Source organism: Siphateles boraxobius, unplaced genomic scaffold, assembly GCF_051911475.1.
Source record: "Siphateles boraxobius isolate OS27281-9 unplaced genomic scaffold, OSU_SipBor_1 229, whole genome shotgun sequence".
In the NCBI taxonomy this organism is placed as follows: domain Eukaryota; kingdom Metazoa; phylum Chordata; class Actinopteri; order Cypriniformes; family Leuciscidae; genus Siphateles; species Siphateles boraxobius.
This window is the reverse complement of record NW_027508843.1, coordinates 188,231-202,500: the sequence shown is the minus strand read 5'-3', so window position 1 is coordinate 202,500 and position 14,270 is coordinate 188,231. Positions and strand designations below refer to the sequence as shown.

The 14,270-nt window shown below is 45.0% G+C and overlaps 1 protein-coding gene across 2 annotated transcripts in view; it reads left to right on the top strand.

The window, feature by feature from the left end:
* The window catches only part of znf407 (zinc finger protein 407), a 30,439-nt gene extending 20,589 nt beyond the window's left edge, over nucleotides 1-9,850 (top strand). For both annotated transcript variants that reach the window (XM_077240404.1, XM_077240405.1), the window contains exons 8-10: nucleotides 1,932-2,110; nucleotides 8,678-9,363; nucleotides 9,621-9,850. In XM_077240404.1, coding sequence (XP_077096519.1) covers nucleotides 1,932-2,110; nucleotides 8,678-9,363; nucleotides 9,621-9,695 — 940 coding nt within the window. In that variant the 3' untranslated portion in view covers nucleotides 9,696-9,850. The remainder of the gene's footprint in view (nucleotides 1-1,931; nucleotides 2,111-8,677; nucleotides 9,364-9,620) is intronic.
* Nucleotides 9,851-14,270: the final 4,420 nt, after the last annotated feature.

The window sequence follows — 14,270 nt, the reverse complement described above, 5'->3', positions numbered from 1 at the left end:
ACTCTCATCATGCACACCTGTCTCACTCTCATCATGCACACCTGTCTCACTCTCATCATGCACACCTGTCTCACTCTCATCATGCACACCTGTCTCACTCCCATCATGCATACCTGTCTCACTCTCTCAGCATACACACCTGTCTCACGCTCATCATGCACACATCTCACTCTCATCATGCACACCTGTCTCACTCTCATCATGCACACCTGTCTCACTCTCATCATGCACACCTGTCTCACTCTCAGCATGCACACATCTCACTCTCATCATGCACACCTGTCTCACTCTCATCATGCACACCTGTCTCACTCCCATCATGCACACCTGTCTCACTCTCATCATGCACACCTGTCTCACTCTCAGCATACACACCTGTCTCACTCTCTCAGCATGCACACCTGTCTCACTCTCATCATGCACACCTGTCTCACTCTCATCATGTACACCTGTCTCACTCTCATCATGCACACCTGTCTCACTCCCATCATGCACACCTGTCTCACTCTCATCATGCACACCTGTCTCACTCTCATCATGCACACCTGTCTCACTCTCATCATGCACACCTGTCTCACTCTCATCATGCACACCTGTCTCACTCTCATCATGCACACCTGTCTCACTCTCATCATGCACACCTGTCTCACTCTCATCATGCACACCTGTCTCACTCTCATCATGCACACCTGTCTCACTCTCTCAGCATACACACCTGTCTCACTCTCATCATGCACACCTGTCTCACTCTCATCATGCACACCTGTCTCACTCTCATCATGCACACCTGTCTCACTCCCATCATGCATACCTGTCTCACTCTCTCAGCATACACACCTGTCTCACGCTCATCATGCACACATCTCACTCTCATCATGCACACCTGTCTCACTCTCATCATGCACACCTGTCTCACTCTCATCATGCACACCTGTCTCACTCTCATCATGCACACCTGTCTCACTCTCATCATGCACACCTGTCTCACTCTCATCATGCACACCTGTCTCACTCTCTCAGCATACACACCTGTCTCACTCTCATCATGCACACCTGTCTCACTCTCATCATGCACACCTGTCTCACTCTCATCATGCACACCTGTCTCACTCTCATCATGCACACCTGTCTCACTCCCATCATGCATACCTGTCTCACTCTCTCAGCATACACACCTGTCTCACGCTCATCATGCACACATCTCACTCTCATCATGCACACCTGTCTCACTCTCATCATGCACACCTGTCTCACTCTCATCATGCACACCTGTCTCACTCTCAGCATGCACACATCTCACTCTCATCATGCACACCTGTCTCACTCTCATCATGCACACCTGTCTCACTCCCATCATGCACACCTGTCTCACTCTCATCATGCACACCTGTCTCACTCTCAGCATACACACCTGTCTCACTCTCTCAGCATGCACACCTGTCTCACTCTCATCATGCACACCTGTCTCACTCTCATCATGCACACCTGTCTCACTCTCAGCATGCACACATCTCACTCTCATCATGCACACCTGTCTCACTCTCATCATGCACACCTGTCTCACTCCCATCATGCACACCTGTCTCACTCTCATCATGCACACCTGTCTCACTCTCAGCATACACACCTGTCTCACTCTCTCAGCATGCACACCTGTCTCACTCTCATCATGCTCTCCTGTCTCACTCTCAGCATACACACCTGTCTCACTCTCTCAGCATGCACACCAATCTCACACTCATGTTTCACTGTTTCTACTGGAGCTGAGATCAAATACATGAGCCTTTGTGAGCAGAAGAGACTCAGACACATTAAAAAAAGCACCATTTAAAAAGCACCACTAATGCAATAAATCATAGCAGTCTTGATGTTTTGCTCCATATGAAAGGAAACACAACATCTGTTCAGCGTGTTGTTGTTTGTATTTTCAGATCTAACTGCGCAGAGAACATCCGTAAGCACATCCTGCACACAGGCAAGCATGAGGGAGTGAAGATGTACAACTGTCCCAAGTGCAGCTACGCTACCAACGGCCCCATGGACTTCAGGAACCACCTGAAGGAGACGCACCCGGACCTGGAGAACCCAGACCTGGCTTACCTGCACGCAGGTGCTCGTCCGCCTCATTTTCTACTTAAACTTCATCAGTGGCTGTTCATAACCTGCACTGATCTAAACATGCAGCAGTGCTCAACCAAACTGACATCTTATTTCAAATATTATTATAAATGAGTTTGAGATTTTTGTAGTCATATTGCGTAGTTTTGCTTGGAGTCGATTGTTTTATTTGTGAAAATAATGTAATTTAACATGACAAATTCTGCCACATAATTTTTGTCCACGCTGTCATTTAAAGAAATTAACACATGCAAAAACAATGAAAAACATTCATTATATGAATAATTGATTATGTTGTGGTCATTGCTGTTCCCTTTCAGTCGGTCACGTTCAACGTGTGTCTGACGTGCCGAATGATTGGGATCACGCTTAGGGAGCCTATCATCTTTGAGTGTTAACAGAATGAGCCAATGCACATTGGCATTAGGGGTGTCGAAATTAATCGTTTCTACGATGCGTCGCGATGCAGACGAGGACGATTCGGTATCGGTTCAGTAATAGACCATAACCGATTATAATGTACTGACGCTTTTCTGACGTCATTTGTCGCGTATGTGCTGTGTCGCGGTAGCATACAATGGCAGAAGGAGGCCTGATGCGAGTGCGAGTAATTAAAAATGCTCCAACTACTTTAAAAGCCTACATCTGGATAGATTTCAGCTCTTATGAACAATCTTGTAAGCACGACCTGGAGAAAACATGCGCTGTGTGCGCTCATGTCACACACAAATAGAATATGCAAGATGGAATACCACTAACTTGCTAAACCATGTTAGCCGTGTTCACCGCGAGCTGTTAGCGCCTGCAGAGTCTGACTCCTGTAGAGTCAGCGGATGAGCTCCAACGTCACCCGAATCCACAGCCAAAAACAGATCATCCACCCGCCCCAATAATGCTCTCTGATTTAAGGATCCGCACCCGATGGTCAAAATACAATTATTCTGTGTTGTTACACGTAATTATAAATGCATGATCGCCACCTTCAACAGCGGACTCGGAGGCGGTTAATGTGCGCATCTCTAGGGTAACATTATACACTGATGAATTAGCGCTGCTTTTAAATGAACATGTCTTTAAAACAAAATTGATTTGACAGAATTTCATTTTCTTAATGACATAAACAGGTTTTACTCCATTGAAACTTAAACTGGAATGTCACTGTTTCTGTCACTGCGACTTCCCGAACGCACACGCACACATCACTTTTGAATCACTTTTGCATCACACATCACACCACTTCGTGGCCGCACAGATAGATCTGTTTGCCTCTCCGAACTCGTCCCATTGCCAGTTGTTCCATTCCCTGAACGAGGGGACCCTTGGCATGGATACACTGGCACACAGCTGGCCCTGGGGCCTACGCAAGTATGCGTTTCCCCCTGTGAGCCTTATCGCACAGACACTGTAAGTCAGGGAGGAAGAGGAGCAGATCTTGCTAGTTGCCCCTTATTGGCCCAACCGGACCTGGTTCCCTGAACTGATGCTCCTCTCGGCAGCCCCTCCCTAGCCCATTTCTCTCAGGGAGAACCTCCTCTCTCAGAGACGGGGTACCGCATGGTACCCGGGTCCAGACCTCTGGAAACTCCATGTCTGGCGGAGGTTCTAGGTGATCTACCACAAGCTGTTGTAGACACCATCACTTCCGTGAGAGCACCGTGGCATTCCAGTTTAAGGCATGCTTATGCTATGAAGTGCAACCTGTTTGTTGAATGTTGTTCTTCTCACTGAGAAGACCCCCGAAGATCGGTCGGTATTGTGCTTTCCTTTCTGCAAGATGGGTTGGAGCGAAGCCAGTCTCCCTCCACCCTCAAAGTGTATGTTGCCTCTATTGCCGCACATCACGATGCAGTTGATGGATAATCTGTGGGGAAGCACGACCTGTTCGTCAGGTTCCTGAGGGGCGTGAGGAGACTGAATCCACCTCGCCCCCCCCTCTGTACCCTCTTGGCACTAATCTCTGTTGCTGACGGCACTGCTGAGACCTCCCTTTGACCCATTGCAGGCAGCCGAGTCAAAAATCCTGTCTATGAAAACAGTTCTACTGCTTGCTTTGGCGTCCATCAAGAGGCTAGGGCACCAGCACGCATTTTCGGTCTACGAATTGTGCCTGGAATTCTGGCTGGCCGACTCTCACGTCATCCTGAGACCCCGGCCTGGATATTTTCCCCCGGAGGAGGCAGACCCACCTCTGGCTTTTTTCTGTCCCGTTGGTGCTCTGCTCCTATACATGTACCTCAGACCAGCTCTTCATCTGTTCCAGCCGAAGGGAAAGTTTGTCTCCAAGCAGAGGTTGGCCCACTGCATAGTGGATGCCATCGTCTTGGTGTACCAATTTCAAGACGCACCATGTCCCCTCAGGTTGCAAGCCCACTCCCCTCTGAGTGTAGCTTCTTCCTGGGCGCTGGCACAGGTTGCCTCGCTGACAGATATCTGTAGAGGTGCGGGCTAGGCGACACCAAACACGTTCGCTAGATTTTTATAAGCCTCTTGTCAAGCCAATAGCTTCCCGTATGCTCTTCTCTTAGAATCCAGTCAACACCGCAGGCCCCGCTTGAAGTGTCGACTTACTGTGCCATTCTCCTATTATGGTCTGGATACGTGCGCCAATTCTGCTCCAGTTTAGTTCCCCTTTAGCCGAACCCTGTTGAGTCCCTCCACACCTCTCGGCAGTCGGAGGTGGCGGAGTGTCCGACGCCAGGCCTAGCACTCATATCTATTGGCAGAACATGTGCTAGGTAGGGCTGGGTACCGAGTTCGGTACTTTTTAGGTACCGACCAAATTACCTCGATACTACAGAGTATCGAAACATGTCTTGTTTTTTGATACCAAATTTCGGTACCTAAGTGGTTAATCTCGTCAACGTCAGTGAAACAATAAGCATGCAGCATAATTGGCTGTGGCGGAAAAACACTAGTTTACGCGGCTGCCCAGTTGCATCGCACATGAGGCTGTAGTGTGTGTGTGTGTGTGTGTGTGTGTGTGTGTGTGTGTGTGTGTGTGTGTGTGTGTGTGTGTAAGCGTCCAACCCAGTTAGATAGAAAATATGTGGAAATGATCAAAAGTGTACCTATTTACCAGACACGATGCCAGAAGCACGCAATGCAATATTTTCGACATAATTGCTGCCAACACTGGCAACACGGTAAATCTGATAAGGCACTTAAAAGCGCACCGAATACACTTGAGAGTAGAAAGTTTATCCGTCTTCGACTGCAAGAACTGGAGCGCGTCACAAATGAACCGAAACTCAGCGTATATGATACTTGCCTCACAGACATGAGAAATAGTCCTAAAAACGGTCAAAATATGTCTACTTTTAAACGAAACAATTAGATATAAATAGTTTGATTACCTAATCCATATAGGCACGCACGCGTTCACTACTGCATGAATGATGAGTCAGCATCGCCATATTCATCTTTGCAGCCAACACACTTGTGTATTAATAAACAATTAAAATATCTCCTTGCTGTTGTTTCCCGACACATCCATAATCATTAGGCTACTTTTGCCAGTGCTTTGCAGCAAGCTTTACGTGTGCTGAGCGCGAGGCATATATCCTGCCCCCCAGTAGCCTATATTTAATTTGATTCACATTTATTTGTATAGCATTTTTCACAATACATATCGTTTCACCTCATATCAGAGGTGACTGTGTGTAATGCATTTCAATTAATTTTCATTCAGTTTCATTCTTAAACAATGCATTAAGTTACGGCAGAAACAATGAGCTCATTGAAGTAAAGAATACATGTTGTTAAATGATTAGGAAACATAGAAAACTTTATTATTGGTGCTTTTTTACAGACTCAAAATATGAGTGTAAAAAACAAACTGAAAGAATAAAAGCTTTTTTTTAAAGGTAATGTTATATTGTTAAAACTGGTTTCATAAAATTGGTATTGAAAAAAGTATCGTTCAGGAAGCGGTATAGAGGTCAAGGTATCGTTATCGGTATCGAAAATTTTGTTACGATACTCAGCCCTGGTGCTAAACTGGGTCCCATATGATGTGATGCAATGGCGTTCGCAAATATGTATTCTTCCACTGTACGGCTCCCTGAAGTGAGCCCGTGTCTTTCCCTTGGCAGAGCCTGCTCTGCCGTCTCTGACCGGTGTTTCTCCCCCTACTTAGGCCGGAGCCACCTCAGTAACATTCCATATGTTGTACTGCCCGGAAACGCCCAGTCCGTATATGTAACCTCCACATGATATCTCTCTATGGGCAGCATGTGGCTTCCGCAGAGTCTCCCTTTCCACTGAAAGGGCACGCTTTCCCAGTGTTATCCAAGTCTGTCTTAGTGGGTCATGCGGAACAAGAGTGACTTCCCTGGCCTGAGCCCTTTCCCATCTCCACCTCAATAATGCGGGGGGATCAGGAGGCTTTCACTAGGCACTGGGAGGTGGCAACACTAGGTGGCGTGTTAATTTGGATTCCAATCATTCGGCACATCCGCCGCACGTCGAATGTAACCGGCTGAAAGAGAATGTCTCGATTATGTATGTAAGGAGGGACAGAGACGTAGTCCCGTCGCCACCATTGTTGGACTACCGCTGACCCCAGGCTCTGCTCAGCTTGTCAGCAAAAAAATAATGGTGCGTGCATCCCCGTCCGTATGTATACCCGCGCTGCGGAGCGGAGCTCGAGATGCGAATCTCGCACGCCAATGTGCATTGGGTCGTTCTGTTAACACTCGAAGATTTTAGGCTCCCGAAGCGTGATCCCAATCATTCGGCACATCTGACGCACGTCTCCGTTCCCTCCTTCAGGGATACAAGGTTACATACGTAACCAAGACGCTTTTTCTGAGCATTTTTGGTAATGCATAACAACTTCTGCATGATCATATTCTACATCCCATAATCCTTCACAATACTGAAACTTACCAACTACCTTAATAAATATTAATAAGCAGTAATTAGGAGTTTATTCGGGCAAAAGTTGAAGTTAATATTGGGAATTGGACCCTAATCGAAAGTGTGACCCATTTTTTTCTTTGCATGTAAAAATAAAAACCTGTAGCTGTAATTTCCCTCTTTTACTGTCAAATAATTTAGTCAGATAAATACTTTAAAGTGACAGTTAACTCAAAACATGAAAATTCTGTCATCATTTACTCAACCTCAAGTTGTTCAAAACCTGTATGAGTCTCGAACCACACAGTTAACGGCAGCCATTGACTTCCAGATTCTTTTTTTCCTACTATGACAGTCAATGGATAAAGTCAGACTTGCTTGATATAAAGTCAGACTTGCGTGATATAAAGTCAGACTTGCGTGATATAAAGTCAGACTGGCGTGATATAAAGTCAGACTTGCTTGATATAAAGTCAGACTTGCGTGATATAAAGTCAGACTTGCTTGATATAAAGTCAGACTTGCGTGATATAAAGTCAGACTTGCGTGATATAAAGTCAGACTGGCGTGATATAAAGTCAGACTTGCTTGATATAAAGTCAGACTTGCGTGATATAAAGTCAGACTTGCTTGATATAAAGTCAGACTTGCGTGATATAAAGTCAGACTTGCGTGATATAAAGTCAGACTTGCTTGATATAAAGTCAGACTTGCGTGATATAAAGTCAGACTTGCGTGATATAAAGTCAGACTTGCGTGATATAAAGTCAGACTTGCTTGATATAAAGTCAGACTTGCGTGATATAAAGTCAGACTCGCGTGATATAAAGTCAGACTCGCGTGATATAAAGTCAGACTTGCGTGATATAAAGTCAGACTCGCGTGATATAAAGTCAGACTCGCTTGATATAAAGTCAGACTCGCGTGATATAAAGTCAGACTCGCGTGATATAAAGTCAGACTCGCGTGATATAAAGTCAGACTCGCTTGATATAAAGTCAGACTCGCTTGATATAAAGTCAGACTCGCGTGATATAAAGTCAGACTTGCGTGATATAAAGTCAGACTTGCGTGATATAAAGTCAGACTTGCGTGATATAAAGTCAGACTTGCTTGATATAAAGTCAGACTTGCGTGATATAAAGTCAGACTTGCGTGATATAAAGTCAGACTTGCGTGATATAAAGTCAGACTTGCGTGATATAAAGTCAGACTTGCGTGATATAAAGTCAGACTTGCGTGATATAAAGTCAGACTTGCGTGATATAAAGTCAGACTTGCGTGATATAAAGTCAGACTTGCGTGATATAAAGTCAGACTCGCGTGATATAAAGTCAGAATTGCGTGATATAAAGTCAGACTTGCGTGATATAAAGTCAGACTTGCGTGATATAAAGTCAGACTTGCGTGATATAAAGTCAGACTCGCGTGATATAAAGTCAGAATTGCGTGATATAAAGTCTATTATAATGCAGGATTAACGCGCTTGTTTCATGTGTGTTCATATGATGCCCGCTGAGAACTGGTTTGTAAAGGAGTCAAACACTATTGAAGATCTGCTTTCTGTGCTGTTTAGGCTCACATCTTGTGACATCACGTCCTGTTTTGGCTTTGTTTTGATGTCTTAGGCCCGTGTTGTGTTCATATTTCATGACACGATCCACTTATTGTGTGTTTCTGCTCTCTCCTGTGTCTGTGTCAGGAATCGTGTCGAAGTCGTTCGAGTGCCGCTTGAAGGGTCAGGGTGCGTCGTTCGTGCAGGCCGAGGCGGCGTTCGCCCCAGATGAGCCCGAGCTGGGGTCCGAGGCGCTCCAGCAGGTCATCATCATCCAGGGCTACGGCGGGGGAGAGGTGGCCATTGATCAGGCCCTGGAGGAGTCGGCCGCCGCCACGCTACAGACCCTTGCCATGTCCAGCCAGCTGGCGGAGGTGCTGCACCTCACTGAGGACGGGCAGCTAATCGCCTCCCGGGACCAGACCCGGTATGTGCTGGTGGAGTCGTCCGGAGGGGCTCGAGAGCAGGAGGAGGCGGAGCGCGGGGTGTGTGAGTCCTCCTCGGCTCTGGACGCGCTGCTCTGCGCGGTGACGGAGATGGGCCAGCAGGGAAGCACTACAGAGATCGCCTCCGATCAGAAGAGCGACGCTCAGACGCCTCCGGCTCAGATGTACGAGGAGACGTCGGATCAGGTGATGGGCTCGGCCAATCAGCACACGTCTGAGCAGATGCAGGAGGTGCTGCAGTTCGCAGCCAGTCAGCTGATGATGAAGGAGGGGCTCACGCAGGTGATCGTCAACGACGAGGGCACTCATTACATCGTCACTCAGCTGGACGACTCCACGCTGCACGTCGAGGAGCCGTCCAGAGAGGAGACCGTCGTTTACTCAGAAGTGAGTCAGGAGTGAAGTTTCTCTCCAGCTGAAGACAGTCACTCAGGGTCTCTTCCCATCACAGCGCTTTTTGGGATTTTTCCTTTTTGATTCTATATGCAACAGGCACATAGCTGTGAAATCCACTCTTATTTTATGTGTACAAATGCAATATATCCTTCTACTAAAGGCTAATTCAGCTTAATGTGTGTAGATGTTTAGATTACTAATGAAAGCCTTGTTAACCACCTTCCGTTTTCCTTTACGTTTGATTGTAGTGGTTAAACATCTATTCTGATTCAGGACTGTCATCTCTAGAAACTCCAGACAGAATCAGTACGGCCAGGAAATAAAACTGTGGAAAATTAATATTTATAACCTTGATATTTCCTTTGGTACAGGAGGTGTTTGAGTGAACCTCTGAATATACTTCCGTTTACAGGTTTCCTTTTGAGAGATGAATTGCTTGTGAAGTCCTCTAAATAAATAACGGAGCAGTTTGTTGGCACATTTGTCTGTTTCAGGTACATGAGCACTGTTAATAAAACATCTCACTTTCTTTCAGCACATTTGTGCTTAATGTGACAAAGCTGCAACTCTTAATGTTGAGAAAAGTAGAGGAACCAGCGTTTGCTGGTGAAGGTTGGTGAAGGTTAAGAATCAGAATAAAACGTTTAGGTGCACAACACTGGGAGTTTCTGCTCTGACGACGCAAACGCACCACAGTTCGGATCCAGGTAATAATGTGAACACGAGCCAGCGGGGGAGCAGTCGAGCCAAGTCTGAACACGTCGACTGATACCACTTTCTCAAGAACCGGTCAATACCGATTAATTCATTTTTGGTACTTGCCGATACCGATACCTGTATTTTCACTGCATTTGGAATTTTTTAAAATATATTGGATAGAGAAACCGGTTACACTTTATTTAGATAGTCACTTTAGACATTCTACTAACTATAAGTAACTTTTCAACTACATGTCAACTAACTGTCATTAGAGTATTAGTAGGCTGTAGTAGACTGTTAGGGTCCGGGAGAACAAGTTGACTTGTATTTGCCAAGTTACTTATAGTCAGTAGAATGTCTGTTGGGGGACCAACACAATAAAGTGTTATAAAGAGATATTAAGCAGACAGCCTACTAATACTCTAATGACAGTTAGTTGACATGTAGCTGCAAAGTTACTTATAGTTAGTTGAATGTCTAAAGTGACTATCGAAATAAAGTGTTACCCAGAAACCAAAAGAATATGAATCATTAGTTTGCTTAATTTGTTTAGCAAGTATATATGTCCTTCAGTTATTTTCATACTTAAATGTATTGTATGAGCTTCTGTTACTTTCACTGTTCATTCTATCATATTTTATATTTCATTTAATAGCACATCACATATATAAAGCAGCTCCAGCAGGACTGAGGATTAGGTCAGTGGTTCAAATAGATATCAGTGAAATATCCAAATTCTCTATTACAATTTTGATACTACAGTAAAAACTACTAGCCTAATTAATGTAATTTTACCATTATTAAAGATAAGCAAGCAGTAAGTAATAAAATAAGTAACAAATAGTCAAATTACAAATAGCACAAATAAATAAAATAGAAAAAAGAAAGGGTACAAATGAAATAAACTTTTTGGGGTTTTTTAGGTAGGTCTAACAGTAGTTTTCAGATACATCATTTGAATAAAGTAATATTAATATACTGTTTTCTCTCTCTTAGTAAAAGCTTTAAATGACATACAGATTAGAATAGGGTACTTTAAACTCAAATCATTATTTCCTTTCCACATATTTATTGATTTGGTTCTAATCCCCTTGTGTGAGTTTGTTTTGTATTAACAAATACAACTGTATTAACCAATTGCATATTAAACCACACACACAGCTGCTGAAAAACAATAGAAACCCTCATAGAGTTAGTAATGGTTTTAATGGCTATAATGGGAATTGTATTGGTTTTAATGGTAACTCTAATGCTCCCTGTGGATCTCTACTGGTATGTTGCCTTCTGTTGGTGGAAAGTTAAAACCTGAATGGAATATGTCCTGAAACTGCTGGACACGGTTTACCACAAAACCAGCAATCATATGAGTCCAAATATCAAAACTCAACACATGTCCCCTACCTAACATACATATTTCACAGTCAAGGTTAGGCATTATACACAATTTCAACTTAAAAAATCACTAGTAGCCTAGTAATCATAAACCGTCTGCTTTCATCAAGGAGCTCAAAGGCCCCTCCCTCACAACACTCATAATATAGCAGTTTTATCATTGGTGGTATGATGTACAATATTTCAATAGACTCATATTATCCAACTAGAAATTACATTTCCTGAACAAAATGTGAGTGGTACTTGCGGTGGCAAAACACAGCACTCGGTTGCTAGGGTGTTCTGAGTGGTTGCTAGGGTGATGCTAGGCGGTTTGTAGTTGTCACAGATGGTTACTATGGAATTTTTATTTCTTAGCATGTTATTAACATGTTTTAACACTTAGTCATTATTAACAAGTATCTATTCACTTCTAGCATGTGTAGCATGTTGGAAGTCCTGTTTGCTAGCATGAGTCAAAAGAGCCAACCCACATCTCTATACGATGTTCTGATGCACAGATATGGTTGATGCTAAATGGTGAATGTTTATATGGGATAATGTGGGGATGGATTTAGTGGGAAAGCTTACACCAGTGAATGAAGGCTACAGTACATCTGTGTAAGTGTTGGAGGCTTTCATTCCCACTGAAATGGAAAGAGCCGAGGAGGATCCTGACACTGTGCGTGCGTGTATGTGTGTGTGTGTGTGTGTGTGTGTGTGTGTGTGTGTGTGTGCGTGCGTGTATGTGTGTGTGTGTGTGTGTGTGTGTGTGTGTGTGTGTGTGCGTGCGTGTATGTGTGTGTGTGTGTGGCTTCTGTTTTGCTTGTTTCTATGCTATGTGCTCTTCTGTCAGTCTCTAGTCTTGGCTTCGCCCTCTTCTCACCTGATTATTGGTTTTTATAAAACGTTTAGTTTTGATTCTGAAGCTACTTGATTCAGCCTTGATTCTGATTGGTTCAGCCGCGTTCGAAGCCGTTGACTGGCTACTGTTTTTTATTATTGCTTGACACAATTTTCACGATTTTAATTCTTGTGATTTGATTCCGATCTTGATTCAATATCGATTCATCTGAAAAAAATATTAGGTACAGTAGACTATATGTTAAATTTTCTCAAGAAAACAATATCTCACCTAATGCTGTAAACATTAAATATATTGTGTTTTTTATTATAATAACAACATTATATAAGTATACGTTTTTATAAGTATAATAAATTTGTAATATAGTGTAATATACTGTATTTATTGTTTGAATTTTGGAATAAAATTGACAAAATCTGAGAGCTGAGCTTGTAACATACATCAACTTGATGCCACCTGGATACATCATCATTGATGTTACCTGGGGTCACGGAGTGTTTCGGGTGTTTCGAGCATCATACACTCTCACCCTGGAGACCCGCTTGTGTCCAGGTAGCCCTACCCCACCCATGGTTCTCCTCTCCTTGTCCACAGCCACCTTGAGACAACTTCTGCTGACCCCGTGACCTCCTTGACAGCCCTTCGCTTGCTGGCCCCTATGATGCCCAGGATGTTGTGAGCCCTGCAGAGAGACTGGCCAGCAAACCCTCTCCCACCTCAATGGGCTCACACCACGGTCGCCACCCATTATTCCAGCACTCCTCCACTAGCTCAGCGTATTTTGCCCTCTTCATCTCATTGGCCTCCTCGATACGGTCCTCCCAGGGTACGGTGAGTTTCAGGAGAACGATCTGCTTAGAGGTCTCTGAGATGAGTAACATGTCAGGCTGCAGCATTGTAGTGGCGAGAGTTTCTGGGAATTTCAGTTGTTTCTCCATGTCAACTTTCATCTCCCAGGCTCGTGGTGTTGCTAGCTGGCCCAATGAGGCGGCCCTGGCAGCTAATGCTGGCTTCTCCCCAGCCCGGACGAAAGCAATGGTGTTCTTTACTGGGCGGAGGCGCTTGCAGTGGCCAATTCCACAGCTGATGGTATTTGCTATGGCCTTCAGGACTTGATCATGGTGCCAACGGTAGCACCCTCACACAGGGCTTTCGGACAGCAGCTGAGGATGTGCTCCAGGGTCCCCCTCTTCAGTCAGAGGTTGCAGGCAGGTGACTCCACCAGGCTCGGTAGTACATCGTAGACAGCCTGGATCAGGAACCGTATGCGATGGGGTTCTGCTTTCCACAGCTCTGCCCATGAGACTCTGCGGTCCACTGCATGCTCCCATCTTGTCCGGGCTCCCTGCTGGCTCGCCGCTCCTCTACTGCTGCCCGCACTTCCTGCTGCACCACTGATCTCCTGTCCTTCCCCTGTGCCCTGTTGTAGCGAGATGTTGTGCCACTACCCAGGCCAGCTCTTCCATGAGTCACTGCTCCCACCAGTGCCCTGTGCCATAGCCGCGACTCAGCCACATCTACCGCATCTGCTGCCTTCCACCTCCACCCTGTCCTCACCTCGATCCCAGCCTGGGAGACCTTCGGGTCCTGTGACTCTCATACAAGGCAATGTTGCCCAGGTTTCGAGGTAGACCCGCTTGGCCTGGGCAGTCTGGTTGTCCTTTGGAAAAGAAACAAATTCATTAACCAGGCTAGCCAGTGCGATTGACACATCTCTCACCACATCACACACAGCTGATATCAACACTCCCATATAGTCACCAACAATTTGATAGAAAGTCCCACATGCATAAAATCGGAGAGTAACGAGTTGCAAGCTCTCGATGGTATTCAAGGTGTTGTAGGGGATGGCTGGATCCTCATTGGTTGAGCCAGTGGTAGTTACCACAGGATCTCAGAGGAAAGGCTTGAAGCGCCCTTCATCAAACAAAGATGATGATTACAAGGCACTTCTGCAAAAAAG